The sequence below is a fragment of the Tauraco erythrolophus genome, chromosome 16 (assembly GCF_009769465.1).
Source record: "Tauraco erythrolophus isolate bTauEry1 chromosome 16, bTauEry1.pri, whole genome shotgun sequence".
NCBI lineage: Eukaryota > Metazoa > Chordata > Aves > Musophagiformes > Musophagidae > Tauraco > Tauraco erythrolophus.
In genome coordinates this window covers 6,322,987-6,348,132 of record NC_141480.1, presented here as the reverse complement: position 1 = coordinate 6,348,132, position 25,146 = coordinate 6,322,987, and the positions used below count along the sequence as shown (strand labels likewise).

General features: G+C 53.0%; 1 protein-coding gene across 1 annotated transcript in view; it reads left to right on the top strand.

Annotated features, from left to right (window-relative positions):
• FLT4 (fms related receptor tyrosine kinase 4) overlaps positions 1-25,146 on the top strand; it is a 55,606-nt gene that overhangs the window by 10,370 nt on the left and 20,090 nt on the right. The window contains exons 2-7 of the mRNA XM_086621343.1: positions 11,376-11,472; positions 17,678-17,952; positions 22,245-22,357; positions 23,235-23,397; positions 23,633-23,772; positions 24,460-24,628. Of these exons, the coding sequence (XP_086477469.1) occupies positions 11,376-11,472; positions 17,678-17,952; positions 22,245-22,357; positions 23,235-23,397; positions 23,633-23,772; positions 24,460-24,628 (957 nt within the window). The remainder of the gene's footprint in view (positions 1-11,375; positions 11,473-17,677; positions 17,953-22,244; positions 22,358-23,234; positions 23,398-23,632; positions 23,773-24,459; positions 24,629-25,146) is intronic.

Genomic DNA, 25,146 nt, shown 5'->3' with positions numbered 1-25,146 from the left:
TTGTGCTGTGATATACAAAGTGTGACATTTCCAATTCAGCCTTTCTTGGAAGGGAATTAAATGAGTTTCATAGCTGCGTGAGGGGTGTTATGTGGAGGTGGAGAGAGAAATCTGTGCAGATGTTAAACAGCCAGCTAATCTCAAGTGACGCGAATGCCCCGATACACTTTGGCTCTCAGAGATGATGATTATCATCTCCTGCTGCAGCGGGTCCTGGCTTGCAGTCACAGCTCTGTGCCAAGAGAAACTGAGAGCACATGCGTTTGTAACTTGCCGTCGATGCCCCGGGCAGCCCCACAGGGCCGGCTTTCCTCCCAGCGCCCCGAGTCTCTCCATCTTCAAGTCTCTTTACCCAGCAGAGAGCAGATGGGATCACTGACCCAGGAGTGAGGAGCAACCCAGCAAAGCCCTACGTGCAGGGAGAGCATTGCTTGGCTCTCTAGAGCCCATCCCTCTTGGGGATCCTGCAGAGAGCAGAGAAAGATTTTTATTAACCACATCAGGGAAGACTCTGGGTTTGGCTAGCTCCGGCTGCTTTCAAGGATGGCAGAAAGCCAAGCTGTGCAGTGTTTTCCAGGAGGGTTGAAATTTCTTATCTCCTACGTTGCCGTAGATGGGTTTACCCCAGGGAACTTCACCTCGTGTCCTGCTCGTGCGGGTGCCAGGAGAGCTCTTAGATCTGCAGCGAGCACTCAGAGCTCTTCCAGCAGCCCACTCTGCTTGTGCACGTCTGACCTCGTACCTGAGGTTTCCTTCCTCTGCCGCTACCTCTGATGACTAATTCTCCTTTGAAGAGCATGTGCCTGTGATCTTCCTGCCTCCCCTCGTGCCCACCCCGTCGGAGGCGGCAGAAGGGCTCGTGCAGACGCGTGTGTGCGCACGTGCGGGTGTGCATGCGAGAAGCTGTGCCGTGGAGGAGGGTCCGTGCTCTCCCGCTCCCCAGGCAGCAGCTCGCTCTCATGCCCGTGTTCGCTCTTGCCTTTGCTTTTTTATTATTATTATTTTAGATTATACTTAATGCTTGAAAACCCTGCTTTGATGATCAGGAAGTTTAAATTCCTTCTGCACTGTGCTGTGCTTCCTATTTTCTGGACCCATCCTCATTTAATGTAGCTTCTTCATGCCACGTTGGCTCTGGGATAAATCAATTTTCTTTGTTCCCTGTTATCTTTCATTAGAAAGAATAAGGATTCTTCCTTTCTTGCTTGAGTATTTTTTTCCAAACCAAAGCAGCCCAGTTCCTGCTGCCCTACCCTCTGTGGCTCAGGCAGGGATGGAAATGCCCGATGGGCTTGTAGGGAGCCTGGAGCAGATGGGGAATTGAATCCAGGTTTTCTAAGGCCAAGATAATCATCTAATTGCAAAACTGTTTTCCCCAGTTACCCTGTTCATCAGCTTCTCTCACACTCAGCAGCTGGAGATCAACTTGAGGATGGGCTGTGCTGCAGAGAACAGGCACTGCCAGCTCCGGGGCAGCTGTTTGGTGTGAGGGCTCTGAGGTGATTTTGATTCACAGCTAAGTAGCAAACATCTGGATGCAAACTCCAGGGACACAAAGATGGAGGAGCAGGTCTTTTCTGCTTGGCACGGTGCTCCCCAGTCCAGCTGCATGGCTTGCAGACCCCCGAAAAAAGCCCAGCACTGTCAGTCTGGCTGCAGCAGCCTGGGTGGGAGGCAGGCAGGGGCTGCAGGCTTTGCTTGCACCAGGGAAACCTGCCCCGAGTGGGGCACGGGGATTTCTTCGGTGTCCTGCTCAGCCTGTCCATAAGCCAACGGTCTTGGGAAGAGCTAAACTTCAAAGACCGGCAATTAAGCCCACACACATCAAGTTAAAAAGCAAACCTGCAGCCTGCTTTTTTCTTTCCAAATGCCACTGCCCTTTTCTCTCCATGCTCAGTGCCGACCCTCAGGCTCTGTCTGACTTCCCAGTCAGCTGCCTCTGCCTCCTCGTCTCCCAGTGAGAGTCGGATGCCGAGGCCTCGCTTAGCGTGAACTCCGTCTTCCCCCAACAGCGCATCTGTGGCTCAGTTCGATGGGAGCGTCATCTGAGCGTGGCCTCTGAGAACAGCTGATAGAGGAGATGTAGTTAATGATGTCCAAACTGGGGGTGTGCAGAGACACTGGTCTCCTCTCCACTGCTGCTCAGGCTTTTTTTCCCTTCCTCTGTGTCCATGCGGCAAAGCCCCGGTGCTGTGGATGGAAGCCCCTGCCCAGGCGCTGGGTCTGATCCTGGCTCTGCCCAGGCTGTCACCAGCCTCGACGTGGGCAGTTTGGGCTCTGGGAAAGGGGACAATGCCCTGGTGTGTGCAGGGGGCTCCTGCCCTGATGCACTCGCTTTGTTTTGGCAATGAGCAGTTTAGGGACTCCTAGACCTGGATGTCTATGTGTATATATTTACACTGTGTGTAAAAGCTGGTCGTGACTTGTCCTCCGAGAGCTTATCCTTCTCTTTTGAAATCTCTCTGTGGGTATCCCACAGTGGCAAAATCCACAGTTTAGCTGAGTTGCATGAAAAGGTACTTTGTTGTCTGCCTCAACTTCATCAGGAGCAGCGTGAGAAGCAGTGGAAAGTGATTTCCTTTAGTGGTTTACCTTGTGTCATTGTGTAGGCTCTCGCTTCTTCTCAGTGGCTGAAGATGCCTCTTTAATGTCCCATGGGTTTGTACCCACTGCTGCCAGAGGTACTTCAGCAACATGGGGTGGAATTAAACTCTGAATCCTGCAATGATCAGGCAACTCCTGAGCAGTCCCAAATAGGTTAACTGGAGGTAGCAGCAGCACAAGCTTTTCCCAAGCCACCTGCCCAGAGATCCCCAGGCCCATGTGAGGATGTCCCCAGCCCATCCTGGCCATCCATTTGTGCCGGTCTGGCACAGGCAATGCCTGTCTGCCAGGTACCAGATTTGGACCAACACTCATTTCACATGAGCTGTGGAACATCCGTTGCGTCTCTTTGGGTTAGAGACGTAATGAACGGTGCTAGTTTCTGTTGCTGGTCCCCTAAAGCCATCCGATCCCTCTGCTCTTGCTATGCCACGTTAACAGCATCCTGGGGGGGCCGAGAGTGTGAGCAGGGCAAGATTTTGAAAGAAGTAAATTAAAATGGGAAGAGAAGCAACCTGACAGGCCTTAAGATGTGGGAGGATAATTTTAATTGAGTTTTGCAAGGGTTTAGCCATGCAGTTAATAGGGGCCACTGCAGGAAGGGTGGCTGTGTATGCTGAGCAGGCGGCTCGTCCTGGGCTCCTGCAGAGCTGCGGTGGAGGCAGTGGGAGCTGCCACAGGCATTTTGGCAGGTCTGCGGATTTCTGTCCCTTAGGGAGTGAATCCTGCGGACAGAATAGGTCCTGTTCCTGTCTGAAGGTGCTGGGCTCCCCCCGCCCTCCCCATACATCCCGCTGAGCCGGAGCTGCCCTCCGAAATGTCAGGGAGAGGAAGCAATCCTTGGCTTGTTAGTTTCTACGAGGAAATAAACCGCACAGATGGCTCAAGCATCCTCTATCTCAAAGGCAGGAAAAGGATTCTCCGGGCAGGAGCAGGCAGCCAACAAACCCGGCGCAATTCAGGGAACGGGGGGGACCGAACAAAGCGGTGTCTGGCCACCAGCAGCCAGGGTGGGCTGCTGGCCCGCCGGGGGGAAGCGAGCTCTCTGATGTGCCGGAGCATCCCTGGGCCCAGCCAGAGCGGCAAACAGGCGGCTCCCCAGGGCACGGGCGGGCTGCTGACAGCAGGGATCCTGGAGCAGGTCTGCAGGGTGGCCCCGCTGACCCGCTGCCCCGGGCCGGACATGTGGCTACCTGACAGGGGCTAACTTTGGCTCAGGACGTAGCCTCTCGGGGAGGATGGAGTAGGGAGCGAGGGCAGGGAGGGGGGGTTGTAGGGAGAGGAAAGGCAGCAGGAGACAGCAAAGCAAACATGGCCTGACAGCCAGGGGCAGGGGGAGGGAGGAGGAAAAAGCAGGGTAAACCTGGCAGGATGGAGCAGGAAACCGGCCGGAGCGAGGCAGGGCCGTGGTGAGATAGTGCTTCCTGCGGAGGGAGAGGGGCAGACGGATAAACTCTCCCAGACAGGCGCTCGGTGACCCCTCTTCGGGATGAAGTGGTGGCGGGTCCCCAGAGAAGCCGTTTGGACGGAGACCATGGGGCTGTCTGGCCAGAAGCGCGGGCGCTGGGCGCATGGCTGTGGTGCTGCAGCGTGCCGGGGCTGGGAAAGCAGAGCGGAGCAGAATGCCCGGCATCGCGGCGCTGCTGGTCTTCTGCAGCTGCTTCTGCTGGTGCCATTGCAGGATGTGCTGCTCGTGTCTCTGGCCACCCCATCCCGCACCCTGCTTGGCTGCAGGCAGAGGGATGCTTTGGCAGGGGCCTCCCCTGGCCGCAGGTGCTGAACTGGAGGAGAGTGCTGATTTTTGCACCCTCTAAATGCCCTGTCCCTTTGGACACATGCCCTTCCTCCTCTCCTGGCATCGCTGCAGACCCGTGGTGCTGGGGGTGTCTCTGAGGCTGTTGCCAAGAAAAAAGCATTTCCACCAGCTCTGGTGGCCACTTCCTCAGCCTTCGTATTGGTCCCTGCTCGGGGGCTCCTGACTTACCCACAAGTGTCTCAGGGCAAAGTTAATGTCTTGTTATACTTTTAGTGTTGGACAGGAGGAATCAGACACCCAATAATGATGATCACCTCTGTGTTTGTGAGTAGTGACTAAGTTCCTATAATTATTAGTCCCTGTGTCCCCTGAAGGAGGACAGCCTGCCCCGGCTGAGCTGAGGAACATCTGATGCTTTGAGAATATCCTTACAAAATGGTGGGGGCACTCCACTCCCAGGTTTGATAACATTTCAGGGCTTTGAGGTCCATGGATGAAAATCTCCAGATCCAGGGGAGTGTTGTCTCACCATCGAAACTGCCTGCTGTGAGAGGGGGAAAGGTGTTGCCTCGGACCTGAATAAGGTGTTGGTATGTGGAGGTGCATGGCTGGGACAATGAGTAGCACAACAAGGGTGCAGAGTGGCTGATCCTGCACAGAGGAGCACAGCCCTTGTTTTTAACCCCTTCTGAGACAGGTCTGAAGTGATGGTCAACCACAAAAGAACCCCATAAAAGAAGAGACCCACTTCCCTTGCCCTTTGTGCAAATGCATTCTTTTGGGGGATTTCCATCGTTATGGTTTTTCATTTATTCGTTGCTTCAGCCTATTTCCATCTTGCCCACAGAGCTCTTTAGCCCTCTCTATCTTTTCCCCCAATGCCAAGCAGAACCTGCTCCATTTTGGTTTGAATTCCTGACGCAGTTTGGGGCTCGCCCTGCCCACTGTCAGGCTGGAGAGAAAACACCTGGTGTTTCATCCCCACCTCGCCGGAGCCTGCCGTTCATTTCTCAGCCTCATGCGATATCTCACCTCTCTGCAAAACAAGCCTTCCTCCGTGCTGGCGAGCACGGAGAGGAGGAAGAGGAGGAGCTGACAGCCCTACATTCAAATTCCCCCCTGCTGCTTTGTCAGCTGCCTGCTCCTTTCGTGATGTGACAGTCGTGCTCAGCTGCTTCAACCCACAGCTGGATGCTTGCCCCACGTATGAGGAGGAGTTGCTCTGGGGGAGAACTTCGGCCTCGTAGGTGGGAAGTTGGCCGGGCTCTGCCAGTGGCACATGGACTTCCCGTGTGTCTGCAGGCAGCCACGGGTTCCCCAGCACCAGGCACCAGGGCGGACAGTTATACCAGCAAGGGGCAGGTGGGGAAGAGGTGACTGGAGCAGAGGGGAAGATGACACCTGCGGTGCCAGGGTTAGTTCCTGCAGGGCAAGGGGAAATGGTGCACATGCAGTTTCCCCAGCAAACGCTGCTAATTCGGACAAGTCCAGCCTGGAAAGCCAGAGGAGAGGTCTGCAGAAAGGACAGAGCAAGGTTTCTCCTCCCTCTCCCCCAGAGCCAGCTATTGCCGCTCTTCTGAATCAAAAAGGGTCATTCAGTCTCTCTTTCCCCAATTGCCATTGAAGTACCAGCATTTTATTGTTGGCTGTCCAGGAGCAGGTCTTTGCTCACATAATAACTATGGTATGTGACTGATGGCTACGTGCGTGCCTTTGCCCCACTTGCAAGGGAAGAGCCCACCACTGGCTTTCTAGCTCAGGGCAGCCAAGGCTTTGCGCTGGGGCTAAAACCCAAGGGAAATGGGAGATGCTTTGCAAGATGAGCCACACTGGGCTCTCTGGTAGCACTGGGCGCTGAGCAATCCCGGGGTGTTCAGTGCTGTCAAGCCCCAGCTAGGGACAGGCCAGAGCAGCTGCCTGAGCCCAGCGAGTCCAAAGAGGCTCATCCGTGATGCTTTTCATTGCAGACTGGGGATACAGGTAAATTCAGGGGCTCCATCCTGGAGCCTCGGTCTGGGGATTTAGTTACCTGATACAAATCTGCCAGAAATCCCTTTTGTGGCCAATGTCCAAATCTCAAGTTCCTGCCTTGCTTTGTTGGGATGCTCATTGACTGGGAATTTTTGCCTGAATCCAGCAAAGTAGAGACGGGGCAGTAGCAGGGTCAGGGTAGCTTTGCTGGGGGAAAGGACACTCTTTCTTCCCTTCTAGCCTCTTTTGCCCCAGTACAGTACTGGGGTGGGCAGGCCGAGTTGGGCTGGATATGCACAGTGCAGGGAGACAAGCGGGAGCACGCAGCTTCCTCTGGACCAGCTTTGCTCTGTGTATATTCTTTTGCAGCCCTGGTCACAAACCCCTGAAGCAGTAAGTTTGGTGGCAGGAGCATGAGCTGTGCCGGTTAGCTGGGGACACACAGTGGCTGTGGCCAAAGCGATCCAGTCCAGCACTGGGGAAGGAAGTCAGCGAGAAGGACAGAGTGTGAACAAAATCCCTCTCCGGAAAGGTGCCCTGTTAATCAGTCAGCGGGGCCGACTCAGCAGAGATGGAGGGAAGGGGAAGCGGAGAGGGGCTGAGGTGGTGTGCTGGGGCTTGGAGAGAGGATCTGGTGCAGGGCTTCCTGCGAGTGGAAGCAGACGGAGAGCAGGAACTGTGTCATGCCGTACCACACCGTACCACGCCTGCATCTCCACCCACGTGCAGCCTTTGCATGGGTTTCCAAAGCCATCGTTTGCTGTGGTGGTGCTGGCACTGGCACGGGTATTGCTCTGCAGTGATTTAGCCGTCTGCAACCATTGCAAGGGAAAACCAAGCCCCTGGCAAGGCTTTCCTACAATGTGCTCAAGGTCAGACACAAGGCTGGAGCCTGCGGGCTGCTCGGTCTCTGTGAGACACTGGGGTGGGTAGCGCTTTCTGGGGTGAGCGTGGCTTCCCCACCAGACAGGGAGAGCCCTCGGATGCAGGACCCCAGCGGGCAGCCCCGCTGTGTTGAGAGCAGCACTGATTGCAGGGTGCAGAAGGAGGTGGAGGGGCTGGAGAAAATGAAGGAGCTGCTGGTGATAAGGAGAAGGTCCTCAGTGCAGCCTGGCCCCTTTCAGAGCTGCGTGCTGAGAGATCAAGGCTAGGAAAACTGCTGGGAAACGCGCTTCTCTGAAAATAGACAAGGTGTGAGTGGCTGTGGGATCCTGCTTCCTCTCCCCGCATCACATCAATCCCCCTCTGTTTATTTTAATATCCCGCTGCCAACTTGCTTGGAAACCATCTTGAAAAAACAAAGCTCGCCGGGGCTGCCGCATGCCTTTTTAATTACATTAATGCTCTCCCCGCGCAAGGGCGCGATTTGGTGCGCACAAGAGAGCGAGGTCTGCTCGGAGGGCCCAGGAGATAAAGCATCGCAGGGGTTGGAGGTGGGGAAGGAGGGACTCAGAGGAGAGGAGACACTCCATGCTCTGGAGACATCTCCCTCCCGCCCTGGGATTTGACGGAGACACAAACCATCTGTATCTTGGTTAGTGGAGATTTAATGGCCAAACCCAGGATCAAGTTCAGTGCTGGGGAGAATGAGACACAGTGGAGAACCATAGCTGGGCACACGCTCCCTCGAGGAGGGAAAGGGCAAGGGCAGCAATGGGGTGCATCCATCTGGCAAGCACGGAGATAAATGGAGAAATTTTGAGGGGAAAGCTGATGGCCTCGAAGATGCGTTTGCAGGCTGGGAATGGCTCTGTGCATCCCTTTTCCTGGCCTAGATGCCATGGGCGGCTGTGGGCATCGGCATCCCAAGATGCCAGCCCCGGTATGGGGTGTCGGGGTGAGCAGGGAGTCCCCAGCGTGAGCCGGTGCCTGATGCGGGGAGTCCTCGAAGCTGCCGGCAGCCTGGGACCAGGGAGGAGTCTGAACGGCTACAAGGGCCGGCCCGGCACTGGCTGCCAGCAGCGGGAACGTCCCCAGCCCCGTGCTGCGGTGCTTTCGGAGGGAGCAGTGGTTCCTTTTCCTGTTGTACTCGCGGAGGGCTGTGGACAGGATGCATCTGCAGGAATCCCACAGCCTCAACCTGCACAGATCGTACTTTTTCTTTCTTCCCCTCCACCCCCCGGAGTTGTTTGCTGACAGGTCACCAAGCGGCACGTGAAGGGAGGCAGGGGGTTATTCCTGCAGCCATCCTGCTCCCCTCCTGCTCTGTGGTGGGGCAGATGCAGTGCACAGCATCAGCTGAGGGGCTCCTGCCATCTTGGACCACTTCTTCAGCGATTCAAGCAAGGAGGACCACTCTGGTTTTGAGACCCAACTCGGCGCCTGTGGCAGCCAGCCCCGGGCATTGCTGTGCCAGTGTTTTGCAGATTGGCTTTGTGCTCACTGCCCCAGGGCGCTGACAGGACGAGTGGATCTGCTGTCCCAGCCGGCCCCATAGCAAGCCATCACAAAGATGATCCGAGGGCTGGAGCACCTCTCCTATGAAGACAGGCTGAGAGAGTTGGGACTGTTCAGCCTGGAGAAGAGAAGGCTCCGGGGTGATCTTATTGTAGCCTTCCAGTACCTAAAGGGGGCCTACAGGAAAGCTGGAGAGGGACTTTTTACGAGGGCATGTAGTGATAGGACAAGGGGCAATGGCTTTAAACTGAAAGAAGGGAGATTTAGATTGGATATACAGAAGAAATTTTTCACTCTGAGGGTGGTGAGGCACTGGAACAGGTTGCCCAAAGAAGTTGTAGATGCCCCATCCCTGGAAGTGTTCAAGGCCAGGTTGGATGAGGCTTTCGGCAACCTGGTGTAGTTGAGGGTGTCCCTGCCCATGGCGGGGGGCTTGGACCTAGATGATCTTTAAGATCCCTTCCAACCCAAACCATTCTATGGTTCTGTATCTTTTGCATTTTGGGCTGAGCGCTATGGAGGCGGTGGGCATCCCCGACCACTTGCCAGGGCAATGGACTGGTGACCATCTGGAGAGCAGTGTTTGCTCTGGGATAAGCATGTCCGGCATTAATAGGAAATGCAGCTTAGCGGTCAGATTCCTCCTCTGCTCCCTTTTTTTTTTTTTTTTTTTTTAATAAATCTCGTTACATTTTGAAGGGATTTTACCAAAAATGTGCTCGTTTATTTTCACAGCCCCAGGGCACATTTTTGTGTGTGACATCTGACGTCCCCTCCCTCAGGGAGGGGGATGTCGGAGGCGTGAGGGAGGGTGTCCCCCACGGGGGCCAAGCACCACCTGGTCCTGAGGGACACGGTGACGCCAACCTGACCCCCACGTTGGACAACGAATGATGGTTGCTGTTGTTGTTGACTTGTCACCGGGGAGTGGGTGGGAGAGGGATGTCTGTAGGATGGGCCATGGGGAGCGGGACCCCGACGCAGATGGAGGTGGTCCGGAGCGGCCGCTGGACTGACGCTGCCTCACACAGGCGAGGGAAGAGGAGGCGAGAGGTGGCGGGGGGGGGGGAGACCGCCGGTGCCCCGCCGTTGCCATGGGGGCAGCCGCGGGGACGGCAGCGTCGGAGCCGTGCGCAGGCGGGAAGGAAGTGGAGAACAATCGGGGAGAAGAAGGCCGGCAGCCCTGGCCTGGCCGCGCCGGCGGTGCCGCTCGGCACGTCCCTTTGCTGCAGCATCCCTTTCAGCAGCCTCTCCTGATGATGGTGGATGCTGGGCACCGCTGGTGTCTCCTGGGGCAGATTTCCCCGTAAAGAAACATCCATCGCATGGCTCTCCCACAGGGCTCCAAGGGCTGCAGACCTCAGGCCATGGTTTTGGAGGAGAGGCAGCATACGGCATTCCTGTTGCTTGTGAAACTCGTGGAAACACCACGTCTTCGAGACCTCAAGACCTCTCCCTCTCTGCTAGATCTCTCTGATAAATGGGTTTGAATGTTACGAGGGAAGGAAAGAGACATACACAGAACGTGGTTGCAAAAACCTCACGTTTCTGTAGAAAATTGAGCTAGCAACATATTTTTGCATTCTTTTCTTCCTTAGCATTTAGCATCTACCTGAGTCACATCTTCACATTTCACAACTTTTTTTTTTTTTTTCCCCCTCTTCTATTTCTGGTTAGTTTGCTTGCTTGTTTTCGCAGTCACCGAGACTTTTCTTTTGAATTATCTCATGTCTCCAGAAGCTGGAGTTTTAAGATAAAGATCATGAAGTAATGACAGTCAGCAACACCATGCTAATGAAAAACAACGGGTACGTCTCTGAGGGTAACCAGTACTTCGAGATGTTTTGTCCGTAAGCAGCTCACTTAGGGTACGTGTCTGGCATGCCGAAGATGCAAGCACACGAGAAGTGGGACTCACCCAGACAAAAGCAGGGAGAAGTGTGATAATGTGTTTATCTGCCCGTCCTTGAGCCTGGATAATTTCACTCCTGGAATGCCTGTCGGGCTGTGGTGCAGGGAAGGGGGCTGCTGTAATCCCCAAAGGTTTGGTCCTGTTCAGGTGACTGCCTGTACCCAAGAGTACCTGGCAGGAGAAGGGCATTCAGTGAATGCCTGCTGGCTCCTGAGAGCATCTCTGTACAAACACGAGGGTTTTGCAGTTATGGTATCTGGGCACCCCTGATTTGTCTTCCTGATTACAGAAAACTACATGCATATTGAAAAATCTCCTGCCAGACTCCCTTCAGTTGGCAGATAAGATCATTTCAGAGCAGTAGCCTAAGTGAGCTTAATCTCAGTAACCTGGTGAAGAATGGCCACACCTGGATTCCCTGATTTCTGGTCTTCCGTTCTTTTTCTAACCCTCATCTGTGCTAGTTTGTCTGTCTAAGCCCAGAGGCTGTCTGGCCCCAGCCCTAGAGCTGTTGCTGAAGAGCAGCTCACTAGAGCCAGGAGGGCTGCAAATGAATCACTTGTGTCCCAGTGAGGCAGCATCAAACTATCTTGTAGGAGCAGACTCCTGTGAGATGTTTCCTTCAAGAGGCTTTGTCCCTTTCCAGGCTCATGACGCCAAGCTAGTTGCTGCCCACAGCAGTAGGTCCAGACTACCAGATGTCTGCATCATCCCCTCTCTCCTTTCTCTCCACAGATCTGGTGAGCAGCTATTCTATGACCCCCCCTACTCTTAGCATCACTGAGGAGGAACACGTCATTAACGCCAAGGATACGCTGACCATCACCTGCAGGTAAGGTGCATGGCTCTGCCTGGTAAGTGTTGGAGGACCAGGCAAGGAGAGCCCAGCAGGGACACCTTGGCTGCAGTATAGCTGCAAATTAGCACACTGGCTAGAAACCTGCCATATTCACCAAGCGTGAATTCATCTAATTAATTAATTGAAAAAGAATCTGAAGATGTCTCAGAGGAGATGGTGATAACCTCTACTGTAGTCTTGCAGGCAGAAGGAAGATAGAGAAACATTTCCATGATCTGATAGCTTCCTTGTAAGCTCTTTAGGGAAATTGCCTTCCTAACTCTCCTTGTCTTTCTCTGGCGATGCTTATTCTCACCTCATCAGGGGCTTCTAGGGTTGTAGTTCTGGTTTCTAAATCTGACAGGTCATTTTGGGGGCCATTGAGAATTATCCATGGGAGAAGGGAAGGCGGCACTTAGCGGCGGCTGTGAGAGGCTGCTGGCTTTTCTAGGAAGCTGGGAGTTAATGCTCTGCCTTGTACATGTTGGGGTGAAGAGAAGCCCCAGCCAGGCCAGGTGAATAACTCTGTGAGAGGAGCTGGACAATCTCTGGTTGTTTTGGACACTGTGGTTCTAAGAAGGTGATGTGCCTGAACTGATTTATCCTATGCTGGGACACTTGGCTGTACACGTTTTCAGCACCACCCCCTATCTTGGAAAGAAAAAAAAAAAAACAAGTGGAAGAATTGACCAAGGTCAATATTCCTGACAAAGCTGGAGTTTCCCTTCAGCAGCTGAAAGCAGATCCATGCTTGGGATGTGAGTGTTACAGCCCAATGGGGGTATAAATTCAGCGTGGGCCTCAACTGGGTGTTTCTCAGTGTTATATATAACCATGGAGCAATTACTGCAAACACTTGGCTGGCATTGTGTTCGTGTCTTGTCACAAACATATTTAACTTTTCCTGGAACAGATGGCGTTGCTTTTACTTTGTGAATCAGTTCATAGCCAGGGCAGAGGGACAGAGGAAAGGTTGTTGATGGCCATACTAAACTGACTTCACACGGTCTGGGAAGCTAAGCGGTTGTGGGCTTGTTCACAAGGTGACCTGAGGAGCCATGGTGTGTGCTAGGTTGTAGGAAATGCGTGATTTGGAGGACTGTGGCCAGCCATATAGCTGCTGTGGGGGCACAGAGGAAGAGGAGGGAGTCTAGGGACTCAAGTGCTCTGCCATGGCAGTTCTCTCCACAGAGGAATGTGGGAGCTGATGCTCTGTTAAAACCTTGGAGTAGGAGAGATTCAGTGAGATTATTCTGAAAGAGCTTATAATCAGGCCAGACTCTCTCAGCAGTGGCCCAAGGAGGGACACAGAAAGTGGTTTCAAGACTGTGTTACTTGCAGATGGAGCCAAGGCTGAAGGACATACTGAAGTTAGAGGTGTGGTTAAAGAAAGTGCCTTCTGCAGTCAAGCATAAACATACCTGCTTAGCACCATGAAGCAGAAAGTCTTTCTTTTCCGATAATCCTCCTGGACCGGGAAGGACAAGATTGCCCTTTCCTTGTGCATTTGTTATGTATCAATTTATATGAAGGAAAATCACATGAAGTGGAAAAAAATACTCATATTTCCAGTGCAGACTCTGCATGGCCTGCCCTTGCAAGGAGCATCGTATGAGCTACAGAGTCTCTTCAAGTGGCAGCAAGGTCCCTGTTTCCCGCTGCAGTGCCAAGGCTCGTCTTTCAGGCTCACTAGGCGGCATCCATACAGCATGCTGGCATGGACACAGCTGAGATAAGGAACATCTCTACCCCTGGCTCCCAGGTGCTGTGTGGGACTGAACTGGCCAGCTGAAGAGCAGCAGGGCCATCTGCAAACAGTACTAAAACCCATGCACCCTCTTCCCACACACTCCATAGCTGCCCCCCACCTCTGCATCCTGCTTCCCCAGAGGTGCTCCTCTGGGATGGTGCAGTGCCCTTCACCCATCTGCAGGTAGATAATTCTCAACGTCTCCTGCGTGGCTCAGAGGTTCCCCTTCTCCCTCTGAGCTCTCAAGCCTGTGTTTGTTTAATGTCTTGTGGAGAGGATTTTGACTGTGGGACACTATTACTTCATTTGAATCAAAAGTAAATCTTTCCTGGTCCCTGGATCTCTAATTACACCCAGCTGCTTCTCCAACCTCTTCTCTGGACCATGGCCCACCCTGGGAAGACCTGGCTTGTGTTAATGGGAGCTGAAGGGAAAAACATGCAGACCACCAAGAGAACAGGCAAAGGAGAAGGTGGTGGGGCAGGGTAGGGCAGAAACAAAATACAAAATCAAATTCAGGATCCAGAGATTCCCTGCTGAGCATCATGTTGGAGGTGGCTTCAGTTTGACCCCAGTCTTCCCTCGAGAACAATATCCTCTGGCTGCTCTTTGAGCTGCCCCAGAGCCAGGAATACGGGCCTGCTTGAAGTAGTGCTGCAGCAGAAAGCTGAGCTCAAAACCCCCCATGTGAGACTCCCCGGAGACCTTTCAAGCTTCACCCACCGAGCGTGAGAGCCCTGCAGCCGACTGCGCTCTCAGGCTCCCTTGCAGCAGCCTGGATCTCATGCACCCACAGCTCTGCAGCCTCCCTTCTGCTCTGCAGCCCACCTAGCCTCATCGGTGACCAAAGTCCATACCAGGCCACAGGATAAGCGATGTCTCTGGAGCTACGCATGCTTAACAGAGACCCAAACACACAGCATACCCACCAGGAGCCACCAGATGCTGGGGCTCTGCTTTTGCAAACAGTGTCACATACAGGCACATTCCTTGTGTGGCCCAGTGCAATGCAGCCTTGAGAGGTCCAGACAGAGCAAGGGACCAGTGTAGGAACTTTCCTCAAAATACAGATCATGCCAAGGCTGGCTGAGAGCCTTTTGATCTAAGCATCTAGCAGAGCAGGGTAAAGGGTGATGCCCACATGGACAGTGCATCTTCTATTAGCTCCCATCCCAAGAAGGAAGGAAAGAATATTGTGAATCTCTGCATTCATGCCCTCGTCAGCCTGCACTGGGGAAAAACAGAGAGCTTGTGCTGTTCTGGCTCATGAATATTGGAGCAGAGCCCACAGCTGCACAACAGCGGAAACCTCCAGCGGGAGCAACTTGGTCTCGGCTGTGCCAGCCCCAGCCATCCCATCCCATCCCATCCCATCCCATCCCATCCCATCCCATCTCATCCCATCCCATCCCATCCCATCCCATCCCATCCCATCCCATCCATCCCATCCCATCCCATCCCATCCCATCCCATCCCATCCTGCAGGTGCTGAGCACTCAAGTGGAGAGAGAGTGTCACCCAGCCATGGTATTTAGAAGAAGAAGGGCAAGGTTGTCCTTTGCTGCTCAGTCACTTGTTAATAGAGCTGACTCGCAGATGCTTGCAGATGTGCAAACCCTACTCTGGCAGAAAGGAAGTATCTGACTCCGGAGCCTTCTTGCAGGAATGAGCGCTGTGGCAGGGCTGAAGGAGCCCAAGGACAAGGCAATGCCCCGCTACGGCTGCTCCGGAGCAGTGTCCAGGAACACACAACACCTACTGCTCTTTCCTACATGTGTATGACTGCTGTGAACATCTTCTGTGGTGCTGAGGGGAGATTTGTCTTATCCCAGCTCAGCCACGAAGCCACAGCCAGCTTTGCCCACAATACCACACTTAGGAGTTTCAAAGAGGATTGAAGAAAAGTGGTGCCAATTGCAACCTCTCCCTTGAAGAGCATCTGTCCTTAAAAGATTTAGGAAAACAGCTGTGGAAAAGCCTATAATGCATCTGTTTCCAGCTGGCATCAGCAGACTCCATCACCCAGAGGCACATTATCACAGAGCTGAAAGAAAACAACTTGGGAACAAATCTTCGAAGGTGACAGATAGGAGGGAGGGAACCATCCAAAACTGCTGTCTGGACCTTTCCCCGAATACAGAGGGTAGATTCAGAAATAAACCCAAGTAAGTCTGGCATGCCCTCATCCCTGCCTTCTTCTGGTCCTCTTAACACACCAGTGACACTAACTTGGACTCACACTAATGCCTTCACCTCCTGTGTCCCCGCTGACTCTGGTCGAGCAGCACATGATGCAAGGAATGCCTTAGTTTAGAGCTGCCCGCGGGCTGTTCGGCAGGTCTGTTTGCACTGGCCCATCCGTGTTTATACAAATACGTGTCACTCAGCTACTGCTAGCCTTGATGGTTAATAAAACAAGTGGATCTGATAATGCGTGAAAATCCCAGTGGGTAAACAAACAGAAAGCGGAAACGCTGGAGACTTGTACAATTACCCTGCTCCACGTGGAGCGCCAAAAATGCCTGAGCAAACGCAAAGGGCTTTGGGGCTCCTTTGTGCAGTCGGGGTCTGAAGCTCTGGGTTGAGAGCGGGGCCAGCCCCGCGGTCTGTGTCTGGTGCAGCAACAATGGGCATGGCAGAGACCACTGGGTGTTACTGGTTTGGTGATCAGATTTACTATTACTTTCCCTGTGCATGCATAGAATGGGAAAAACTCAAAATTCAAGAGTCTTACTTTTATTAAAGCATTTGTGAGGCTCTGATCCTTCGGAAAAGCCTGCCCGTGCTTCACCGTCACAAGCCACCAGAGTTGTACTTCCAGTCCTGCCTCGGGCACTGATGGCATTTTTAGTGAATGCAGAAGTTTGAGCTGGGTCAGAGGGGCTGTGTGGCTGTCCCCAAGGGCATGTCACTGCCTCCAGAGCCCTTGTGCTTGGTGACACAGGGAGAGCGCAGCACGCTGTCTCCGACTGAGCGGCAGGAGCTGGAAGAGAGCAAAGTCTGCAGGAAGATAAATCAGCTGAAGAGAAACACAAAGGGGCAAGTCTTTTCCCAACACTTGGACAAAAATCCTGTCCTCATTGCGTCTGAGCCATTGTGCCCTCCGATGGCACCTTATCTCGCTTCCTCCATGCTCTCCCTTGCTGTCTGGATCCAGCTATTGGTGACAGTCACAGTCTGGCTGCGCTTAAAAGCATCTGCCCGCAGAGCTGCCCTGGCAGGGCCCTGGCAGAGGAGCTGCGCGTGCCAACACGCCTATTCCCAACTTGCATAATAGATGAACCCGGTTTCCCCTAACAGAGCAAAAGTTGCTGACAAAAGGCTGGTTTTATCCCCACAGCTGTCTCTTGCGATGTCTTCTCTTTTCCCATTTCTTTTTTTTTTTTTTTGCACAGTCTTAAGTGACTTTCAGCTCCGCTGGCAAACTTTCAAGTGGGGACTAAGCCTTCCTCTGAAAGGGGCTCTGATTTCATAGAAGGAAACTTCCAGCATGGAATAAAAGCTTGTTTTGTTTGTAGTAAACAAGTGCAGTTATAGCAAGCTATGGTGGTGTGCGCGTGTGCGTACATGTGCGTATGCAAGCCTCCCACTCTGGAGGTCCTCGGCTATATATAAATACACACGTGTGCGCTCTGTCCAGGGGTTTCTTGCAGTTCCTGGACTTTTCCGTTTGCCTTTGGGCTGCTGGTGAACAGGCTCTGCGATCGTGCCCATGGAGGAGGTGTCTGTAGCTCAGCGGCAGCAGCCCTGGGCCAGCCGCGGGGTCAGAGGGGCTGCAGGGTGCTGTGCAGAGCAAGGGAACCCCCTCCTACAGCAGTGGGGAAGGAAACAGCTGGCAACTGGACAGAAGGCGGTCAGCTGAGCATCCCTTTGTTTTCTTCTCACTGTCTTTTATCTATGACTCTCTCTTGCTTTTCTTTTTCTCGTTTTATTTCCAGTCCGCTCGCCTTCCCTCATTCTCCTTCCCACTCCATTCATCACACCACAAGCCTCAGCCAGCAGCCGCACTGAGCCAAGGGAACTCATCACATCCATGTGTTTTCTTAATAGCTCTGGACCCTTTTAATAATGAGAGGGAATAGAGAATAAATGGAGCCTTTCCCTCAGGGCCCTATGTGGTTCCCTGTCCTGGCATCAATACCAGTAGGAAAAGTCATGGGAGGGAGAGCTCTGCTTGTGAACGGGCTGATATCTTACAGCCTAGCATGGCTGCAGAGGTGGCTCAGGGAAGGGAATGAGCCCGTGCTTGCCCAGCGATTAGTGAAGCTGCTTGCCATCTCCTTGAGCCTGTGTTTCTCCTTGGAGGATGGCTGCTCCTCTGTGCCGCAGCCTGAGAGCAGTGGCTAGCTTGGCCACGTGCAGATGTGCACAGTCACACAGGGCAGTCAAATCCCCACCGCGTTCACCCTGCTCGGCTCAAAGCTAACTCTCCTCTTTGCCCATGTCTAGAGGCCAGCACCCCTTGGAGTGGTCGTGGCCTGGGGGCAAGGTGGACCCTGCTGGGAAGGAGAAGGAAACCGACTTGGTGGCCTCAGCAGCTCCCAGCAGCGGCCGGTCAATCCGAGAAGAAGACTGTGAGGGGACTGGCACGAAGCCATACTGCAAAGTCCTGGTGCTGACGGAGACACAAGCAAACGACACAGGCTACTACCGCTGCTACTACAAGTACATTGATGCCAAAATCGAGGGCACCACAGCGGTCAGCACCTACGTGTTTGTGAGAGGTACGAGCCATCCGGAGGCGCGCGTCGTCAGGCGGGGGAGCTGAGGGGCAGCCTATGCACCAGCATAGTACTGGAAAGATTAAAAAGCCCAACGTGCTCCTTGGCCTCCCAGGGTAGAGCATGGCTGCTGCAGGCTCGGGGAAGGGGCTGGGGGTTGGCTTCCAGCACTTCGAGGGAATCAATATCCGTCCATTTCTGGGGGATGGCGGCAGCGCCTGGGATTCAATTACGTCCTGGCCCGGGGGGCATCGCTCCAGCCAGCCTGGAATGCAGGAATTTAAGGAGTGAGGGCCAGGCCACAGAGATGCTCCACCACTAAAAAAAGCACAAGAGTTAGCTTCTGGGCAGCTGAGGTCTCTCCGAGATGCTAGCAACTAGAGATGATAATGTTCTGTAAAGCTGAGACAGAGAGGAGGAGTGGTACAAACATGCCATGTGCAGCCTTCTCTTGTGCCCAGGCTGGGTGGCCCTGGAGCCACTCCACCATGGAAGACCCAGATGCTGCTCTCCACGCAGTCTGCGCAGGGGCTGCCCGTGCAGGCAGGGTTATGTGACGTGGGCTGTCCACCAGGCTTGGAGCTGGAACTTCAGCTCAGCAAGTGGTTGCGGGGCCAATACTCAGCTTCCCCATGCCCCAGGGGCTCCTCCTGCGCCGTCTCCCCCACTGCTCACAACATGCTCCAGCAAGATAAACGAGCGCTGTCCCCTGGAAACAGTTGGCTGAGCTATTTCTCTTTCCGCCCCCATTTATTAGTTGGTGCAGTTGTCATAAGCCAGGCAGGTCATGACATACAAGATACATTTTTCAGAAGTCCCAGGGCAAAGCCAAATTTGCCTCTGCAACTATGCAGAGAAAAATGCAGGGACAAATCAGAAAAGCTGGGCAGCTGCTGGAAAGGAACTGAGGTCTGTTTGGGCAATTGCCTCCTCTTTCCGTGGGCTCTGCTGCCAATCCTAAAAGAGGAAGGGCTTTCCTGGATCCCAGACGTGTTGTGAGGAGATGTCTGTGGGTTGGACAGGGGTGTTCAGACCCTCTAGAGCATTGTATCAGGATGAATACTGAAAATAAGTACAATCTAACAGGCTTACATGCAGGGAGTGCTTTTGCAGGAGCCTGATTTTCTTTGTGATCCAGCAAATGCCACTTCCTTTGCCCCCTTGTCCACTTTCTCTTACCTCCAGCCTCATCTGCAGCTCAGTAATGGCTCTCCTGTTTACCAGAGAGCAGCAAGTGTGCATGTGCTGTGTAGCTTAGGAGCAATAAATCCCCCACCATCAGGGCCCATGGGACTTACGGTGCCTGTGGACGGCGTGTGTGCAACAGATCCAGCCAACACCTCGCAGTGTTGCTGTGCACATGGCTACACAGCACATGTTCACACTCATTCCAATCAGGCTGTGCCCTGTTATGGCTATCAAACATGCAGGAAACCTCAGAATCCGCCTTTCCAGACAGGACAGGCTTTCAGGCAGGAGAATGGACATGTCAGGAAAACTCAGGCATTCGGTAACCGTAGTCATTGCAGAACATCCAGATAAAACCCTGCCTGTTCCTGCTGAACTGGGCTGCAATGTGAAACTGTCCCTGGAGAGCTTGGAAGGGCTGATGTAAGTGTCAGGGATGTTTGGAGACAGCATGATCAGACCACAGATTTATCCATCAACCTCATTTCTCATGTTAAGACCTTGGTGGAATTGCCAGGAGCAAAATATCTGTGTTTGGCTGGAAAAATGGGTTCTTCTGTATTTTACCTGCAGCTCAGTTCTCAAATGAACTCTCCATGCCATATGTCTCATTTCCCACGTGTCTGGTTAGGTGTGTATTTTATTACAGCTACAGATAGTGCTGTAAACATACAGAACATCTCATCAGGGTGGAATAGGATATGTACAGCCCCCATCTCGTAAGGCTTAGCATATATTAATGAAGAAGATGCTAAATTATTCCCATTCGACCCATTAAGACAGCCTTACAGAAAGTATGTGATGTGGTCAGAGAGGGGAGTTAGTGCATGAATCACAAGCTCATTGGCAGCAGGACCAGCCCAGTAAATCAGTTAGTTCTTCTTGGCTGCCATCTGAGCTTGGAGGGGACCTCATAGTCTCTCACCTCTGGCAGTTATGTGCCTCCTCCCTCTCACATGCCCAGGACTCAGGAGAGGAATGAGGAACATATTCACACTCGGAAACAAATCTGTGATTTCAGAAGACAGCAATCCTGTGGCAGCACAAAACATCAGGAAATAAAGATAAGAATTCTCTGGGCAATCCGCATTTTCGTAAGAGCTGACCAACACGTTTCCTGTGAATGGCTTGTTTCATCTAAGCTGTAAAAATAAGCACTTCATCCAGGATAGGTCTTTGCAGCATGACTATGACTGAAGCAATAGCTTTATAGATCAAAAATTAAAGGAATTCCCTTATGCACTTAACAGTGGGAGCACTGGGTTGAATTGGGTTGGGCCCAATGTGATCTGAACAGCAGGATCCCAAATGGAGATCATTACCAAATTCATTTTTGACTTGTCATTTTAGATGGGCAGCTTTAGGGTTTGGGCAGAAGAGGGAAAGAGTCTCAGGTTGGACAAAGAGACGTCCTCATGCTATAGTCCCTTTAAATCAGTGGTTAGCTGCAATCAGGTGAATAAAGAGTAGCCTTTAAGACCACTGGGATCATTTGCTCTGATTCCAGCATACCAGAAGCCATAAGAACTCCCCTAGCAGGTCCCTGGGGCAGATCCACCACCTCCTTATGGAGGCCCCTTCACCCAGGGGACAGTTTCCATTAACAAAGCCAATCACCACCACATGCTGGGTGGACATTTCCAGAACATGACTCTTACAGAGGAAAGACACTGGCAACGGCAGGCATCAGAGATGCTAGAGACAAGTCTATACTCAGAGCATCCCATGAGGTATGTGTGGCGGCAGAAATGGGCACTCGGAGGCTAATATTTCAGAAGAAGTCCTCAGTCAGTGAGGCACTGCCAGAGGACACCAAGCAGCCTCATAATTCGTTATCTCTTCTTCCAATTTTGTCTTCATCTTTGTCAACCTGGGTGCCTTGTTTGGGTGCATTCCTGCCCATGGCAGGGGGGTTGGAACTAGATGATCTTTGAGGTCCCTTCCAACCCTAACCATTCTATGATTCTATGATTCTGTGATCCGAAGAGCAGAAAAATCATTCAAACTGAAATACTAGTTTTAAAGAAAAGCACTGCCAAGCAGACAGATGAGCAGGTGCCTCAGCAGCAGCTGGCATGAGGCACTGCAAGACAAACCTCACCCTTTCAACCCTCTGGCCAGCCATGGCTCGCAATACAAGTGTATTTTGCATCTTGGTCTCACCAGCTCTTTCCACTATATCTGAGAAAGGCCCAGAAATGGGATCCATGCTGCTCTGCTACCTTGCCACCTCTTTGGGATCAGGTTGGACTTTGTGCTGTTTCGATGGTGCCTGGCAGATAGGTCAGGGCCATGGCACATCTCCTTTATATGCTGCCATCAACTCCCTTTGCCATGGAGCCTTGCCTGTCTCTTTTGATACAGGCAATGCACTGAGCAGGATGGGGAAGCAGACACTTTGCTTCTTGGTTCTGGCTCCATGTGGAGTTCAGCAATGCCCTGGCCTTGCTAAGTCATTTCACCGATTAGTTTTGGGTGGTTTTGCTCTTCCTGACAATATTTGTGCTTGCAGCAGTTGGGAGGCAGTGGGTTGGCAGCCATGGAAAGCTCAGGTCATCTGTTTATCTGCTGGGCCGGGATGGCTGCAGGATGACATCTGCATACCATTCCGCTGCGGATCACTTCCTCTCCCTGAAAGGTCACACTGCCTGCTGCCCCACTAGGGCGGCACAGCCCCACGCCATCCCTCTCGTGGGGCCACACACAGTCACCAGCTGGGCAGGTGCTGAGCCTAGGATGAGACCCACCGGTTTCACAAAGGGTCAGACCCAGGCAGAGACCTTGAGAGGGCCAGGAAAGGGGAGGTCATTTCCAGCACTGCCCAAGTGTCACACAAGTGTCACTGCACCAGTATGGGGTTTGGTGCGGAGGAGCTGGCTGGCCCAGGCGCTCGCCTCGGCTGCTCCCTTTGCATTCCCAAGCTCCAGGTGTCTCCTCTGACTGTCGCGCGTTTCAGATGGGGCCGTCCAGCACAACACCCCTCCCTCTGGCAAGCTCATGCTGTGTTCAAGAAAGCCAGAAAGTCTCCTTTTCTTCTGGTTGGTCCTTCTTCCCAGGTTTTTTCTTGCCTCTGTTCAGTTGTTGTTCTTCTCATATCTCTTCCTCAGATTTTGAACAGCCATTTATCAACAAGCCGGAGACCCTCCTCATCAGCAAGAAGGAGAACACTTGGGTACCATGCCTTGTGTCCATCCCAGATCTTAACGTCACACTGATCTCGGTGAGAGCTCGGCCAGTGGGAGACTCTGGACTGAGATGTATTGCATTTGTTGTGCATTTGTAATTGAGTGGAAGCAGGAGAGGCACTGCCAGGAATTAAAATGCCTAGGATACTTTTTCCATGGAAAGTACAAGCCACTGGCTTCCTCACTTTATTTGCTAGTTGAAGCTGTGCTGTCCAGTTCCCTGGGGCAGACCCCACGGGTTTCCTGCCAACTTTGCTTCTCTTCCCTGGAGCTTTATGAAACAAAACAAGACTTTGTTTTAATCCTATTTGCCCACAGTATCCACCGTTTGCTCTGGTCTCTGTGATCTACAAACCCTCTAGGTGGTCACCATCCCCACAAGGGAGGAGGCTGCAGCCCTGGGGCCGATGACTGAAAACAACTCTGTTATCGGTTTGCTTGTGCCTTTTTTTTCCTTTTTTTTTTTTTACAATGCAAATACATCCTTCCAGGATGAGTGTTACTATTGTACAAAGGCCTCCAGGGACACACTGGGGGCCAGGGGCCTTTCCCTTGCCCGGGAAGGACACTACCCAAGGTCAGCACTCATCCCAGTGGGGCTGATGTTTGGGACATCAGCATCAATTTCCTTAGCTATCTCTATAAGTTTCCATTCCTGGAAATCTCTGGCCCACTCTGCAGACGAGGAGGTTCGTGGTTCAGGATACGGCTGCTCGACTGCTGGGGTAGAGGGGAGTCCGCAATTCCTAGATGACAAACCCTCGGCAGGAGAGGGCTGGAGGCCAGCACAACATGATGCTGCCTCATTTCTTCCCACAAAAGGGATGTGTTAGCCAGTGCAAAGCCTGGAAGGGGTGGGGTGGGAATGTTGTAACCTTCTTATTTCAGTTGGCAAAATTTTTATTTTTCCAGCAGAATCCCCTCATCTACCCTGATGGGAAAAGCACTTTCTGGGACAACAAGAAAGGAGTGCAGGTACCCACACACTTAATCAGGGACTCCTTATTCGTCCAGTGTGAGACTGTCATTGACAAGAAGATCTTCAAATCCAATTTCTTCATCATCCATATAGCAGGTGAAAATTTGGGAAGGTGCAGGGGGGCAGTTTGAATGGCTTTAAAGTCCATCAGTATGGCTCATGGGGTTGTTATGGTTTTCTCTAGCTACATAGACTGCATGGTGGTTATATTTCCTCTGCTGCGTGCCAGATAGAGATACACCAGGTCATACCCAAGCCTCCTGTAACTGCATAGCGTGAGTCAAAGAGTTAATAGATCAGAAATGTCTTTTCATTATCTCTTCTGCATCAGGGAGCGAGCTGTACGACATCCAGCTGTATCCCAAGAAAGCCATGGAGCTGCTAGTGGGAGAGAAGCTGGTCTTGAACTGCACAGTGTGGGCTGAGTTCAACTCTGGCGTCCGCTTCCAGTGGACTTACCCTGGCAAACAGGTACCAGCAAACAGGGTGGCTACCCGTGCACTGAACCACTTTCCTCTGAGTCATCCTCTCCTTCCTCTTCACTGTTCTTCTTGGCATCACTGGCAGGGTCAATGATCCTAACCATGCTATGCCCTGGACATCTCAGTCAGAGTGCTTTCCCACTTTTCTCTCCTGCAGCAGAAGGCAGGCAGAGGGAAAACCCCTCTTCCTGGCAGAAAGCACCCTCCTTGCCGAAGTGTTATTGCTCTGGGGCTCTCCTGGACAAACACTGGCTTCCCTTCCATCAGTGCAAATCCAGAGCAAACATAGTTGGCTTAAAAGGAGCTATTCTAGCCACACAGCCCTGGTTACCAAGAGCCTGCAAGGGGGTCCCTTCCCTGCTGTGCTTTCCCCCTGTTGTAGCCTCAGTGAGACAGAGTCCCCTGAGGCCATCATTCTGTTCACGTACCTGCACAGCTCCCAGCCTGGGTACCGGGCTGCAGATCAGAGCAAAACATGTGCTAAACTCTGACCCCAGCCTCAGGCGGTCAGTCACGCAGTGCTCGTTGCCTCTCCATCCCTGGGGATGGCAGTGGTGGAGACGCCTGTCCAGGGAGAGGCAAGAACTGGGCAGCAAGAAGTGCAGACGTGAGAAGCCCATCTACACAGCCCCATCCCATTGATGTTTTTCATCCCCTTCTCTGTCATCTCCCGCAGACACAGCGGGCAGTGATGGAGCCTGAGCGCCGGTCCCTGCAGACGCACACAGAGCTCTCCAGTATCCTCACTGTCCACAATGTCAGTCAGCAGGACCTTGGCAAGTACACGTGCACCGCCACCAACGGCGCCCAGATGCTGGAAGAGAGCACCGATGTCATTGTGCACGGTATGGCACCTTCTGCTCCCTCGCAGAGCTGCAGCCAGAGCCGAGCTGCAAGCGGAGCAATCCCCAGATTGCTTCAGCAGTGCTTGGTCCGAAGTTCAGTAGAGGGACTCCTGCACCTCCATCGCACTCTGCTGCAGTGAGACCTAGCCTTCCTCCAGTCCCTCAGCCCTTCTGTGCTCCAGCACCACGCTGGGATCATGGTCACATTCAGCAAGGTGCCAAGATGACAACAGAGAGAAATGCAAACGCAAAATTGGCCCAGAGGCTGGTGGGATGGCAGGACACACAGGTCTCATGGTCCTGCAGCAGACTGAGTGCCCCTGCGGCATGGCTGGCCTTGGGAGGCACCCAACCACGGGTGCACAAGGCACCATCAGTACTGGGCAGCGCTGGGTAGCCGTTTCCTGGCAGCAGAGAGTCACGGGACAGCGCAGCCTCCCTGCAGCCCGGATGGCTCCCAGCAGCGAGGCAGAGGCAGCTCTTCAGCTGCCAGAGTCGCAGCGCTCTGCTGGCCTGCC